This window comes from Polypterus senegalus, chromosome 13, assembly GCF_016835505.1.
Source record: "Polypterus senegalus isolate Bchr_013 chromosome 13, ASM1683550v1, whole genome shotgun sequence".
Taxonomy (NCBI): Eukaryota; Metazoa; Chordata; class Cladistia; order Polypteriformes; family Polypteridae; genus Polypterus; species Polypterus senegalus.
The window spans coordinates 98,431,342-98,447,804 of record NC_053166.1 but is presented as its reverse complement, the minus strand read 5'-3'; the positions used below and the strand labels follow the sequence as shown (position 1 = coordinate 98,447,804).

General features: G+C 39.7%; 1 protein-coding gene across 2 annotated transcripts in view; it reads left to right on the top strand.

Moving 5' to 3' along the window:
• The window catches only part of LOC120542134 (properdin-like), a 153,645-nt gene that overhangs the window by 29,173 nt on the left and 108,009 nt on the right, over positions 1 to 16,463 (top strand). For both annotated transcript variants that reach the window (XM_039774314.1, XM_039774313.1), the window contains exon 5: positions 1,413 to 1,604. In XM_039774314.1, coding sequence (XP_039630248.1) covers positions 1,413 to 1,604 — 192 coding nt within the window. The remainder of the gene's footprint in view (positions 1 to 1,412; positions 1,605 to 16,463) is intronic.

The window sequence follows — 16,463 nt, the reverse complement described above, 5'->3', positions numbered from 1 at the left end:
AAATCCTGATCTGTATTGATGAAGATGATTCCTGAGAGTCAGGCTTGGATTGGCTATAGGACAGGCAAGATATCTCCCAGGGAAACGTCCACCTCTATTTATGGAACTTGTTAACTTGTTAACTCTGCCTTGACAATCAGAATGAATAACTGATTCACTTAGAGGCAAGGGAAAGAAAATCAAGTGGCCGGCTTAATAAGCATCTTAGTTTGTATTTGTAGTGACTATTGACAGCCAATACAGCCCAATTTGTACACATTTTCTGACACAAGTAGCATTGGCAGGCATTGACAAAACGCAATCAAATGTCTACTCCAACATTCCCAAATTGTCAAATCATTCTTGCATCTAAAATCTCCACATATCACTCTCAATGATCCCGGCTCTTCTGTTCTGTCTCTGGGTTTCAATGTGTAGATACAAAACTGATAATTGTGCACAAAGCAACAGCTATACATTTTCCTTTCATGTTTATTTCTTAAATCTCTCTTCCTTGCCATTTATTGTGTGTTTTTTTTTTTTTGTCAAACTGTGCAATTATGTGTGCTGTCGCAGCTATTCAGCTGTATACTCTAATTACCAAAATTATTTGTCATCATGCTCACAATTTTTAAGTATACTGTATTTTGCTTTTACTTTTTATACTGTTTTGTTGCGATGCTTATGGTAGAAACTAGATCACTGAATATGTGAATTTATATTACTCTGCATGCAGAAGCTCTTATAGTGTTTGGTTGTTTGAGTTTGTATTACATGTGGACTGTTTTTGAATGTCACAGTACATAGTTTGATCAGATCTATTTATACACAGGAATCTTAGTGTATGTAGACTGCCAGAATATTTAAATTCCTAGAAATATATAGTTCCCAAAAACAACCTTGCTGATTACTTTTGTGACTTGGTCAGCTCAATGGAGATGTACCACTGTCTTGGATTCTGGAGAGTCTGCCACATGCTGATCAGAACTAAAATAAATGGATGGCAGATTTTGGAATCATGGGTTACACATCTGTGCCAACCTAGTCCTAAGAATAGAAAGTCACACTTAAGGACTGCTTAATAAAGTGCATTTGTTTATTATTATATACAGTTGTAGCATGTATAACGTCTTTATATTGTAGATGTTATTTCATTGCACTGTACTTTTTTATTTATCTTAATTTAATGCTGTTAATATTTAAAGACAAACCTTAGTCATTTTGCTTGTCTGTTCAGCAATAATATATTCTCAAGACTGAAAAAAAGTTAATATTGTGCTTTCCCATAGTAGCTTCTGTCCCTTGTATGTGTTCCATTATCATGTTGAAGAACTGCCTGCTAAAAAAATAATAAATTCTCTTTTGAATGTTATCGTACCAGTCAGTTTGAGAAAAGCAGAGTTATATGTTTATAAATTCTACTTTTGTTTTAGCTCATGGTTCATGGGCATCCTGGGAAGCCTGGGGACCCTGTTCTGGTATATGTAAGGTAGAAGAAAATATACCATTCCAGCAGCGAACCCGAAGATGCTCAAATCCTCCTCCTTCCATAAATCCTCGAGGGAATGACTGTCCTGGCACACCTACTGAAAGACAGGATTGCACGCATCTACCACTCTGCCCAGGTGGGTGTATTCTTAATTCTTAATACAATATATAGTGGAGATTAGTGATAGAAGGACTGAAAGAGGCTCTCATAGCTACTTCTGTATGTTGAAAATAGATATGGTTATTGAATGTATAATAATATTACACCTAGTCAATACTTTCTGAATTTCAGGTTTCATTCAGTCAGCTATTGTCTTGCAACAGTTTTAATGTATGTATTGTAAGAAATAACACACAAAGAAATTATAAAGGGTTTAGCCACCGGCTGGTCATCTCTGTGTAACTGATGCAAGTTATAGAAAGGTTTGACAGTCATAAAGGTAATGTTTTTTCCGACAGGAGTCCAAAAGCTGAGGAAAGATAGCAGTGGAGACTTTTAAAAGGCAGAGTAGGAGGAAGGGGCGGGTTCAGATAACCTGAAACTGGAAGTGATGTCAGATGTCTTCTCCATGTCAGTCTTCTAGTCTGCAGGTAGAAGAAAAAGAGAAATATTAGCTTACACTGCCAACCTTCAACTTGGGGTGTATTTACCACAAGCAAAATACCCACGCTTTGCAGCAGAGAAGTAGTGTATTAAAGAAGTAATGAAAAAGAAAAAGAAACATTTTAATAATAACGTAACATGATTGACAATGTAATTGTGTTGTCATTGTCATGAGTGTTGCTGGCATATATATATATATATACAGTGGTGTGAAAAACTATTTGCCCCCTTCCTGATGTCTTATTCTTTTGCATGTTTGTCACACAAAATGTTTCTGATCATCAAACACATTTAACCATTAGTCAAATATAACACAAGTAAACACAAAATGCAGTTTTTAAATGATGGTTTTTATTATTTAGGGAGAAAAAAAAATCCAAACCTACATGGCCCTGTGTGAAAAAGTAATTGCCCCCTGAACCTAATAACTGTTTTGCAGCAATAACTGCAATCAAGCGTTTGCGATAACTTGCAATGAGTCTTTTACAGCGCTCTGGAGGAATTTTGGCCCACTCATCTTTGCAGAATTGTTGTAATTCAGCTTTATTTGAGGGTTTTCTAGCATGAACCGCCTTTTTAAGGTCATGCCATAGCATCTCAATTGGATTCAGGTCAGGACTTTGACTAGGCCACTCCAAAGTCTTCATTTTGTTTTTCTTCAGCCATTCAGAGGTGGATTTGCTGGCGTGTTTTGGGTCATTGTCCTGTTGCAGCACCCAAGATCGCTTTAGCTTTAGTTGACGAACAGATGGCCGGACATTCTCCTTCAGGATTTTTTGGTAGACAGTAGAATTCATGGTTCCATCTATCACAGCAAGCCTTCCAGGTCCTGAAGCAGCAAAACAACCCCAGACCATCACACTACCACCACCATATTTTACTGTTGGTATGATGTTCTTTTTCTGAAATGCTGTGTTCCTTTTACACCAGATGTAACGGGACATTTAACTTCCAAAAAGTTCAACTTTTGTCTCATCAGTCCACAAGGTATTTTCCCAAAAGTCTTGGCAATCATTGAGATGTTTCTTAACAAAATTGAGACGAGCCCTAATGTTCTTTTTGCTTAACAGTGGTTTGCGTCTTGGAAATCTGCCATGCAGGCCGTTTTTGCCCAGTCTCTTTCTTATGGTGGAGTCGTGAACACTGACCTTAATTGAGGCAAGTGAGGCCTGCAGTTCTTTAGACGTTGTCCTGGGGTCTTTTGTGACCTCTTGGATGAGTCGTCTCTGCGCTATTGGGGTAATTTTGGTCGGCCAGCCACTCCTGGGAAGGTTCACCACTGTTCCATGTTTTTGCCATTTGTGGATAATGGCTCTCACTGTGGTTCGCTGGAGTCCCAAAGCTTTAGAAATGGCTTTATAACCTTTACCAGACTGGTAGATCTCAATTACTTTTGTTCTCATTTGTTCCTGAATTTCTTTTGATGTTGGCATGATGTCTAGCTTTTGAGGTGCTTTTGGTCTACTTCTTTGTGTCAGGCAGCTTTAAGTGATTTCTTGATTGAAACAGGTGTGGCAGTAATCAGGCCTGGGGGTGGCTACGGAAATTGAACTCAGGTGTGATACACCACAGTTAGGTTATTTTTTAACAAGGGGCAATTACTCTTTCACACAGGGCCATGTAGGTTTGGATTTTTTTTCTCCCTAATTAATAAAAAACATCATTTAAAAACTGCATTTTGTGTTTACTTGTGTTATATTTGACTAATGGTTAAATGTGTTTGATGATCAGAAACATTTTGTGTGACAAACATGCAAAAGAATCAGAAATCAGGAAGGGGGCAAATAGTTTTTCACACCACTGTATACACACACACACACACACATATAAACATATATATATACACATATATATATACATATATACATATATACATATATATAGACATATACAAATATATACATATATATACACATATATACACATATATATATATAGTAATAGATTAGGGTTTTCTCGCACCCTTGCACCCTCAGACACCACGTCAGACACCAGGTAAAAGTCCAGTAATGAAATTTATTATAACACTAATGTGCACAAAGCACCCTCCACTCCCAAATACTCCAATAACAATAATAACAAATCCTCCAAACTCCCAGACGCTTAGCCACCCTACCTCCCAACTCAGCTCATTGCCTGGGAGTTCCCACAGTCCTTTTATATTCCCTGACCCGGAAGTGTTTGTCCCTCAGTTCATGTGACTTTCTATCACTTCCGGGTCAGGTAAAACGTCTCTTTTTCTTCATCCCGGAAGGACGTCATTTCTTCTGTCCATGTGAGTGGGACGTACTTCCGGAGTGTAGGGAAAATAGTCCCTGGGCCTCCCTGCAGCGACTCCTGGTGGCCCCATGGTATCCAGTAGGGCACCTCTACGCTGCAAGGAAGGCTCCATCTGGCGGCCTGGAGGTATTGGCCGGGATACATAGCCGGCCATATCTTACAATATATACACACACACACATATATATACATATACATATCTACATATATACTGTATATACACATATATATATATACATATCTACATATATATACAGTATATATATACTAGCAGAATACCCGTGCTTCGCAGCGGAGAAGTAGTGTGTTAAAGAAGTTATGAAAAAGAAAAGGAAAAATTTTAAAAATAACGTAACATGATTGTTAATGTAATTGTTTTGTCATTGATATGAGTGTTGTTCTCATATCTATCTATCTATCTATCTATCTATATATATATATATATATATATATATATATATATATATATATATATATATATATATATATATATGTCGAGGTGGCTGGGTGTGGTCAGCAATCAGCCACTTACTTAAGGAGCCGCCGCCCTGCAATCAAGGCTGGAGTCGGGTGAAGAGGAGGACGAGGTCGAGGTCGAGGCACAGGAGGCGAGGAGAGGCCCGAGTCTTGTGTGTCTAAAGAAAGTGGCTATTGAGAGCCTAGACTTTGGGGGGTTTGGTGGCGGTGCACTTGACTTTTATAAATATTTGTAAAAAGTGTAAATAAACGTGTGGTGATGGCTAAATCGGTGCCTGTCTGTGTGTGTCCACGCCGCTTGGTTTCACAGTGGCGTAGTCAGCAGGATGCTCCACCTGGGTCGAGGTGGGGACCTGCATGTCAGAAATTTTCTTTGAAAGGCCCGGCACAACAGGGGAGCCCACCCACGTGCCGCAGGGGCGGCGTGCACCCAACCTCGCAGCAACGAAGTGCTGTTTGGACCATTGGGGGTCCATTGATGGACTTTGTAGTCAAGGGATGGCTCACCGACGCGGAGCCCAGGAGAGGGGCTGCCGAGAAGGAGAGGCTGAGGCTGCGGAAGCCGCAGCAGCAGCGGAGCTGCCCAGAAAGACGCTCTCCAGTGTCGGCGTCAGAATATATAAAGTCAAAACTTGATTATATAAAGTCAGCGTCGGTATACATAAAGTCAAAACTTTTTTCTGAATATATAAAGTCAAAACCTGAATATATAAAGTCAGAGTCAGAATATATAAAGTCAGCGCTGGAATATATAAAGTCAAAACTTGAATATATAAAGTCAGCGTCGGTATATATAAAGTCATTCCTGATTATATAAAGTCAACATCGGAGTATATAAACTCACTCCTGAATATATAAAGTGAAAGTCAAAATGTATTGATTGAAACGATTCTGAACTGAACTAAGGTAACAAAAACGTATTCAGAAAAATAAATTAAAAAAACACTGTTCGTTTAATGTTTTGAAAATGATGCATGTGCCCTGCCCAGGATTGGTTCCTGCCTTGCGCCCAGTGTTGGCTGAGATTGGCTCCAGCAGACCCCCGTGACCCTGTGGTCGGATTCAGCGGGTTGGGAAATGGATGGATATTCCAGCGCTGACTTTGTATATTCCGACGCTGACTTTATTTATTGAAGTTTTGACTTTATATATTGCAGCGCTTACTTTATATATTCCAGTTTTGACTTTATATATTCAGCAATGACTTTATATATAAAAGTTTTGGCTTTATATAGTTAAATTTAGTCATCATTGCATAACTTTTTCTTTACCATAGAAATTTAAAGACTAAATTCAACTTCCATTCCTAACAAAGATATTTCTGGCAAGTAAATAGAACCTACTTATATCCAAATTCGAGCTATTGAGCTGCCGCCTGCCTGCCTGAATAAGTCACCCTCGCTGCACTCTTACTTTTTTACCGTTCATTTAATCATGGCTAGTGGCGGAAAAATTATAAAATGGAAGGAGGATTACACTGGCTTTACCAAAACAATTATTGATTGTGAATCGATTATTCATAAAGCTTCAATTGGTGATCTGTTTTTCTGTGTTAACCTCATATTTTTTCATACTTCTTCTCAAACCAAGGGGGTGCGAAGGTAAAATGAATCAGGAAGCGCTGATCAATGTAATAGGTGTACCAGAAAATCATGCATTGACAGAAGTTCCCCTTTGCTTGTATTGCAAAGTGTGATTAAATGCGTGAATTTTTAACGTGTTATGGAGCACATGCATCGAAGCTTCTCAGCTGTGCTTGTGCTAAGAAAAGGAACCATTTTAAAAATAACATAACACGATTGTCAATGTAACATTTTGTAAGTAGTGCCTGGAGGATTCAGTGTGGAGAAACTGTAGAGACAGCATGTGTATTAACTTGTGGATTTTTCTGTGAGGATTTGTTGGCAGCGTCACAAAGTCGCTTCCGTAACACTGCGTTTGCGTTAGCTGCGGAGCTCAGCTCAGAGCAAAATGAGGTGAATAGGAGGGGAGATGATGACGTGACTCCCCCACCCGCCTTAACTGTCAATCCCCCACAAACACAGTCTCTCAGAATTTGCATAAGCACAGCCCTTCACATGCAATTTTGACTTAGTTACAAATTGATCAAAACTCTCGTTTATATCCTGTGTCCTTTCATTAAACTTGTATCCCGCATTACCCATGGGCATGACAAACGCCAGCGGCAGCCTGTCTATGAACTTAATTTAAACTTTGTGCTTTGTTTCCAAAGTAGCAGCACTCATGAATATGGTTGTATATGTCACTCGCTCGCTTCTTATTGTTTCGCTGCCTTCTCAATTATATAATGCATGTTTTCTTCAGTGCTTTTTGGAGCTCTTCCTGGTTTTCTACACACTGCGTTGACAGTCAGTTCATGTGATTACGTGGGAGGCGTGATGATGTCACACGAAACTCCGCCCCCCCACGGCTTTCGAGCTCAACTCCATTACAGTAAATGGAGAAAAATAACTTCCAGTTATGACCATTACGCATAGAATTTTGAAATGAAACCTGCCCAACTTTTGTAAGTAAGCTGTAAGGAATGAGCCTGCCAAATTTCAGCCTTCTACCCACACGGGATCTTGGAGAATTAGTGATGAGTCAGTGAGTGAGTCAGTGAGTCGGTCAGTCAGTGAGGGCTTTGCCTTTTATTAGTATACTAGCAAAATACCCGCGCTTCACAGCGGAGAAGTAGTGTGTTAAAGAAGCAATGAAAAGAAAAGGAAACATTTTGAAAATAACGTAACCTGATTGTCAATGTAATTGTTTTGTCACTGTTGTGAGTGATGAGTGTTGTTGTCATATATATATATATATATATATATATATATATATATATTTACACACACACATAAACATATATATATACATATCTATACATATACACATATATACATACATATATATCTACATATATACACACACATATATACACACATATACATACTGTACATACACACACATATATACACACACACATATATAAACATATATATACATATACATACATATCTACATATATACACACACAGCTATTTCGTATCAGTGCAATACGCTGTTTGTTAAAACGGTTGACTCCGCTCTTATGTGCAATAACAAATCAAATCATTCAGTTGTCTTTGCTCATATGTCATTTTAGAGCTGGACGCCTGGCATCTTTTTGGCCACAAGTTCGTTTCTGTTTGGTGTGAGGTTCTGTGTTGTGGAGATTCTCAGGATGGATTGCAGGTGCTCATCAGTGAGGCGACTCCTGTGTGCTGTTTTGTTAGTCTTTATCACTGAGAAGAGCTTCTCACACAGATATGTGCTACCAAACATGCACAAGCTTCGAGCCGCATGTAGATGGACTTTTTTTGTTCATCAAAGTCACCAAAGCGCCGTGCAAACTCAGTGCGCAGTGCGCTCAGTTTATCAGCAAAGTGCGTATTTGGGAACACCGTAGTGACGACTTGGTTTAACATTACTTGGCAACAGGGAAAGTGGGGCAAGGTGAACTGGTGCATTTGTGTCTCCCATAAAAGCAGCTTCACTTGAAATCACTTTGTGATTGTGCACGGGTTAAAACGTCCGCTGAAGTGTCAGATTCTTATTTAATTATGCTGTTTTCTGTATCTTCTGAATTGCATTCAGGTTACCCTGATGCAAGGCAGCTGAAGCGCTGCATTATGGGATCTGTAGTTTATTGTGTTACCAGCGCTTCATATACCCGGGCTTTAATAACAATAATACAGTATATAAAATGATCTCGGGCGGATATAATTACACACGGGCTGGATGTGGCCCGCGCCCTTGAGTTTGACACATATGGACTAAATAGAACTTGAAAAGATATGTTTTTCAAATGTGATCGCAATTCAGATAGAGTTGACGCAAGACTACAGCCTGCATGCCTCAATGAGTCATCCTCCCCTCGCTCTTACTTTTTTATCATTCATCTAATGAATACACTGAGTATGGCTTTACCAAAACAATCATTGATGGCGAATAAAGTATCCATTATTCGAGTATGTAGAGCGGGATATATATATATATACATATATACCCGCGTATCGCAGCGGAGAAGTAGTGTGTTAAAAAAGGTAGAAAAAGAAAAGGGAACATTTTAAAAATAACGTAACATGACTGTCAATATACAGTATTTGTTTTGTGAGTGTTACTGAGTGTTGCTGTCATCAAGGATTTGATTATCATTATTTCTTTCAATCAGGTTCGTATTTGTAGGATGTGTTGTGTTCAAGTTACATTCCGTGTTTGTCAATCGTTGTAAAGATGACAGGTTTCATTCATCGATTCGTTTCTTACTGCATCAATAAACAGCTCGTCTTCTTCTTTATCTGAGACCTGACACACTGCATGCACGGGTTTTTTACACTGTCTTCCTTTAGCGGGACATTGACTTTTTCCACCGTGTGCTTTGTTTCCACAGTAGCTGGATTTATGAATATGCTTATCAGACGCTTCATATTTTTGCTGCCATTTCAATTGTGTAATTCGGTTTTGTTCAGCTCTTTGGAACTGTTGCTTTTATCTGTGCACGCGCCAGTTCACAGATGTGTACTTGCATCGAAGGTTCCCAGCTGTGCTGGTGCCATCTCGTGCTATGTCCATGGCTGTATTTAATGTTACCTTAGTCCTGGCACTTAAAACTTTCTCTCGCAGTTTCGCTGAGTTTGTGTCAAACACCACCCTGACCATCTCATCTTCCTCTCCATAAGCACAGTCCTTCACCCGTGAATATTTACCCGTGGCAGTTTGCTATTGGATTGCCGCTGACGGACGGCCTTATATGGGCAGGCACTAAATTACAAACGCCAGCGCAGCCTGTCTATGAACTTAATTTAAAGTGTAGGTTTACATCGTGCTTTGTTTCAAGTAGCAGAACTCATGAATATGGTTGTATATGTCACTCGCCGCTTCTTATTGTTTCGCTGCCTTCTCAATTATATAATGCATGTTTTCTTAAGCGCTTTTTTGAGCTCTTCCTGGTTTTCTATGTACTGCGTGATTACGTGGGAGGCGTGATGATGTCACACGAAACTCCTCCCCACGGCGTTGAAGCTCATCTCCATTACAGTAAATGGAGAAAACTGCTTCCAGTTATGACCATTACGTGTAGAATTTCGATATAAAACCTGCCCAACTTTTGTAAGGAAGCTGTAAGGAATGAACCTGCCAAATTTCAGCCTTCCACCCACACGGGAAGTTGGAGAATTAGTGATGAGTCAGTGAGTGAGTCAGTGAGTGAGTGAGGGCTTTGCCTTTTATTAGTATATATATATATATATATATATATATATATATATATATATATATATATATATATATATACTTTGTACATACATATATATATTAGGGAAGGGACTCGATTAAAAAAATTAATCTAATTAATTAGAGGCTGTGTAATAATTAATCCTGATTAATCATATGTAATCACACATGAAAATTTGCCCCAAATCGCAATTTTTTTTTTTTAATTTAAAAGGGTTTTAGTGGGCGACAGAATCAAATAATAGACATGGACATGAATATTGTAAACTCAAGCTCTTTTAATTTCTGAAAAAAAAATGCTTTTAAACTGCATTTCAATTCAAAACAGAAACAAAAATATCATCCCTGGTTAAAATTGAGCAGACTTAAAAATAAAGTGGTATTTTAAGTACTTTAAATACATTTTCAGAATGGTATTGTCTTTAAATAATTATAACAAAAATTTCAACATAAAGTGCAGTTTTTCTTCTTAAAAAAATAAGGCAGAAACATAAAAGGTAATTTGAACAGCTTCACCTTTAAACTCTGAGTAACCTTAGCCAAAATTATTTTGTACATTAGGCTAAAACAGTGTGATCATTGAACATTTTGCAAGTAGATGTAATCAGAATTACTAACGGTCACGGAAGTCCAATGATCCCCAGTAAGAGCCACAAACTCCGCTTTCTGTAATGCATCTAATTATGCTTGCTTTTCAGTGTGCACAAAACCACGCTTTTATCAAGGCTTCCGTCGGGTAGTCTTTTGAAATGAAATTTGCCTCTGATCAGTCTTAGGAACGCGCTTTATTCCGACTCTATTCGATTTTTGTAGCTCTGATGTGTGCATCAATGTAATCGATGTACCAGGAAATCATGCACTGACAAAAGTTCCCCTTTGCTTGGAATGCAAAGTGTGATTAAATGCGTTATTTTTTTACGCGTTATGGAGTACATGCATCGAAGCCTCTCAGCTGTGCTTGTGCTAAGAAAAGGAAACATTTTAAAAGTAACGTAACATGATTGTCAAAGTAATAGTTTTGTGAAATAGTTTTGTGACCGTTATATGAGTGTTGCTGTCATCAAGGATTTGATTATCATTATTTCTTGCAATCAGGTTCGTATTTGGAGGATGTATTGTGTTCAAGTTATATTCCGTGTTTGTCAACTGTATTAAAGATAACAGGTATTATTCATCGAAGTGTTCACCACCCAGATCGGTATTCGTCAATGTAAGATGTTCAACAGGCATTCTCGGGATTAAGTTGTGGAAATTGCCTGTGAACATTTAGCGGTAGCGTGTGTATGAACTTAATTTAATCTTTTCCAGTCCTGCAAAGTCAGTTGGCGTGAGCCGCTCGGAGTACATGCATCGAAGTTTCTCAGCTGTGCTCATGCGATCTCACGATGTCAACGGGTTTATTTGATGTTAGCTAAGACCCGGCATTTAAAAGTTTCTTGCTACAGCAATTTTAACTCCGTTACAACGTGATCCAAAGTCTCGTTTATACCTCGTGTCTTTTCATTAAACTTGTATTCGTCGTAGGCATGACAAACGGCAGCGGGAGTGTGTCTATAAACTTAATTTAAACTTACGATTCACACCGTGCTTTGTTTCCGCAGTAGCTGTTCACAGTCATTTCACGTGATTACCTGGGAGGCGTGATGATGTCAGACGCAACTCCGCCACCCACGACCATGAGCTCAACTCCATTACAGTAAATGGAGAAAAATAGGTTCCAGTTATGACCATTACACGTAGAATTTTGAAATGAAACCTGCCCAACTTTTGTAAGTAAAAAGGAATGAGCCTGCCAAATTTCAGCCTTCTACCTACACGGGAAGTTGGAGAATTAGTGATGAGTCAGTCAGTCAGTCAGTCAGTGAGGGCTTTTATTAGTATAGATTAATGAGACCCTGTGTTTATCTCCCAGCCAGATTATTAGGTATACCTTGCTTGTTCTGGATTGGACCTGTTTTTGCCTTCAGAACTACCATAATTCTTCATGGCATAGGTTCAACAAGGTGCTGGAAACTTTCTCCAGGGATTTTTCTCCATATCACACAGTTGCAGATTTTTTAGCTGCATATCCATGATGCGAATCTCCCATTCTGCTGCATCCCAAAGGTGCTCTGTTGGATTGAGATCTGATGACTGTGGAGGACATTTGATTACAGTGAACTCATTGTCATGGCACATTGTCCTGCTGGAAGTAGCCATCAGAAGATAGGTACGTTATGGTCATAAAAGGATGGACATGGTAGCAACAATACTCAGGTAGTCTGTGGCATCATGTGGTTTATATATATATATATATATATATATATAGTGGCAGGTGGCCAGGGACCTTGCCCCACCGGGACACCTGAATCAGGGAAGGACCGGGAAGGGGGCAATATTTTCCCTGGACGCAAGAGGGCAGCCCAGATGATTTCCATCCAGGGCCACAACTACAGAGGTGGGAAGCGCAACCCTGTGGGGGTCCGTGGTCCAACCAAGGGGCTGCCTGGATGGTTCCTGAGCCCTGGAGGACAGCACTTCCACCACACCAGGAAGTGCTGCCGCTCCAGGAATTGTGTATGCCTGGAGTGCTTCCAGGTGCAAGGGCAGCACTTCCGCCACACCAGGAAGTGCTGCTAGAAGACCATCATCAGCACCTGGAGCACATCTGGGGCATGATAAAAGGGGCCGCCTCACTCCCTTCGAGGAGCCAGAGTCGGGAAGAGAAAGACGGAGCTTGTGCAGGAGAAGTGGAGGTGGTTGAAGAAAGTTAAAAGGACTGAGGAATCGTGAGTGTGGGGAACCAAATTGTAAATAGTTGCAGAAATAAACCTGTGTGTTTTTTGTCTGTGGCCGGGCTATCTATTACTATATATACATTATATAAATTGTAGCAGTAGGGGGCGCTATCGCTCCCTTGAACCCTCAGGTACCACACCAAACACCAGGTAAAAGTGCCACAATAATTATTTTTATTATAATAATGTGCACTAAGCACCCTCCACTCTACACTATTCATTAATCAATACAATAACAATAATAAATAAATTCTCCACTCCCAGACGCATTGCTCTCCTACCACCCAGCTCAGCTCGCTGTCTGGGAGCTCCCATAGACCTTTTATAGTTCCTGACCCGGAAGTGTTTCTCATCCTTCAGTCCATAATTCCTTATCACTTCCGGGTCAGATAAAAGTCCTTTTTTTTCACCCCGGAAGTACATCATCCCTTCCGCTCATGTGACTTGGAAGTACTCCCAGGGCACAGGGCAACTAGCAGTCCCTGGTTCTCCCTGGAGCGACTCCTGGCAGCCCCGACGTTATCCAGCAGGACTGTGCACTACAAGTCCAAAGTCCATGATGCCCTGCTGGAATTCGGGGCATCTCCACATTGCAGGGAGGGCTCCATCTAGCGGCTTGGGGGTCTTGACCGGGATAAACAGCCGGGCATAGTCCACAATATATATATATAATCTAACATCTGTCTTGTATGTCTGTCTGCTTTTCACGAGAGAACTACTTAACGGATTTAGATCAGGCTTTTTTCTAGTATTTGCTTGAACATTCTGGTAGATTTTGCAACTTCTCTCATGGCGCTAAGAATCATAGTTCGCTTCTTGCAGGAGCGATATATTCATGCTAATCTGAGACAGAGGCTGTTGGGTGAGGGGAGGGTTAAGAGTGATGTAAGGAGTAGGGAGGCGGCAAGGCCCTCCTCGCTGTCCTGTTTCTTTTCTATGCGGAAGGAGCCAAAGGGCATGGCTAGTATATATACATACACACCATGTAAGTGCCAGAGAGGAAAAGTGGAAGAACAAGCATTCTGGCTGGGATGAAGTATAATCTCTTATCTGGACGGAATCCTATAATGGAGACATCACCTGGCCAGAACACCATATAACCTTCATCTATACCCCCAAAAGTTCATAACCCTCAAACAAAAAGAGGCAGCGTTCGTCGCGGTTGATCTCAATCAGGACATCTTCAGGGCTTGGATTTGCTTGAAATTACACCTTTTATTGGCTAACTAATTACATTTAAAATTTGGCTTTGGATGACTAAACTGTTCAACTTTTTTATGTAGAGAAAAGTCAAGCAAAATGACACCTTTTATTGGCTAAGTAAAAAGATTACAATATGCAAGCTTTCGAGGCAACTTAGGCCCCTTCTTCAGGCAAGATGTAATACAAAAACTGGAGTTCCCTGTGTTTATATACGCACACTAGGACAAGAAACAACACTGGTAAATCTTTAAATGAAAAATATTAAATGTAAAAAATTAATAGATTCCTTCAGGCTAAGATTAATTTAACAAGAGAGAGAAGAACAATGTATGGTCAAGATCTTTGGATAAGATAACTGTCCAACAAAGTCCTTTGAAGTTTGTGATGAGTTTTTCAAAACAATATGGGTCTGTAGACAGGTTATCTGGGTCAGTCTGAGAGATGCAAACAATCCTCATATCTGGCCATAAAACTCTTGTCTTTATTCAAGCCATGTTGTAATGTGTGAAATTTTAACTTGAGTTTAACTTCCCATTCTTTTCTCTCTTGCTGTGTTTTGAAGTTGTCCATAACCACTGTGACTTTAAAGTCCCTCTCACAGTGTCCATGGCTGTTGAAGTGGGCCGGTACAGGAATATCTGTGTTGCCATGCTTGATATGGAACCTGTGTAAATTCATTCTCTGGAGGAGTGTTTGTCCAGTTTCTCCCACATAGAGTGCAGTGTCAGGGCATTTTATACAGAGAATTAGGTAGACCACATTAGTTGATCTGCAGGAAAATGATCCCTTTATGTGATGTTCAAGTCGGCAATGTGGTATAACCGTAAGGTCTGTATTGTAAATGTGGGCACACGTTTTACATCTTTTCTTTAGGCAGGGAGATGTGCCATTTTCTGTTGGTTTATTTAGGGAGCTTTGGACAATTAGTTACTGAAGGTTTGGTGGTTGTCAGTATGCCAGGAGGGGAGGTTCAGAAAATACATTTTTCAGTGTTTGGTCGTTGTTTAGCATTGGCTGAAGTTCTTTTATAATTTTTCGAAGTGTTTCAAGATGTGGGTTGTAGGTGACAACAACAGGGATGCCGTTCTTATTGTCTTTGTTTTTATATTCCAGAAGGTTGTCTCTGGGTATGGCAGTAGCTCTTCTGATTTGAGTGTCTGTCATTTTGGCGGTATAACCTTGTCTGATGAAATCTTGTCTGAGCTCCTGCAGTTGTTGATCCTGGTCTGTCGGCTTTGAGCAAATACGACTGTACCATATTAATTCATGCTTTTGTTTTCAGTCGACTAGATTACTGTAACGCACTCCTCTCAAGAATACCCAAAAAAGAAAAGAAAATCCAAACACATTTCTCCAGTTTTGATGTCACTATACTGGTTACCTGTGTCTTTCAGAATTGACTTTAAAATTCTGCTTGTGGTTTATAAAGCCTTAAATAATCTCACTCCATCTTATATATCAGAATGTCTGACACCCTATATTCCAAATCGTAACCTTAGATCGCCAAAAGAGTGTCTCCTTACAATTCCAAAAGCTAAACTTAAAAGAAGTGGTGAGGCGGCCTTCTGCTGTTATGCACCTAAAATCTTAAATAGCCTGCCAATAGGAATTCGCCAGGCTAATACAGTGGAGCACTTTAAAAAACTGCTGAAAACAAAATTACTTTAACATGGCCTTCTCATAACTTCACTTTAACTTAATTCTGATACTCTGTATGTTCATTTCATCATAATAACTATTCATGGTGGCTCTAAAATCCGTTCTGACCCCTACTCTCTCTTCTGTTTCTTTTTCTGGTTTCTTTGTGGTGGCGGCCTGTGCCACCACCACCTACTCAAAGCATCATGATGCTCCAACATTGATGGACTAAAAGCCAGAAGTCTACGTGACCATCATCATCAAGTCCTTCCGTGAGAACCCTAAATACAAAGAGGACTGTTTCATTTATGTGAGGTAGAATGCCCAGAGGGGACTGGGCGGTCTCATGGTCTGGAGTCCCTGCAGATTTAATTTTTTCCTCCAGCCGTCTGTAGTTTTTTCTTTTTGTTTTTTCTGTCTACCCTGGCCATCAGACCTTACTCTTATTCTATGTTAATTAATGTTGACTTATTTTATTTTCTTACTGTGTCTTTTATTTTTCTATTCTTCATTATGTAAAGCACTTTGAACTAAATTTTTTGTATGAAAATCCATACATCCATCCAATTTCTAACCCGCTGAATCCAAATACAGGGTCTGGTGTCCATGTGGATTTATTGGTGGGGTTGTTGTAACTGCTTGTTGTTGGTTCCTGTGTGTTACCATTTCCTTTCTTGTGGAAAAATTCTTTTAGTCTGAGTTTTCTGAAAAATTCTTCCACATCACTACAGAGTTTGATGTTGTCA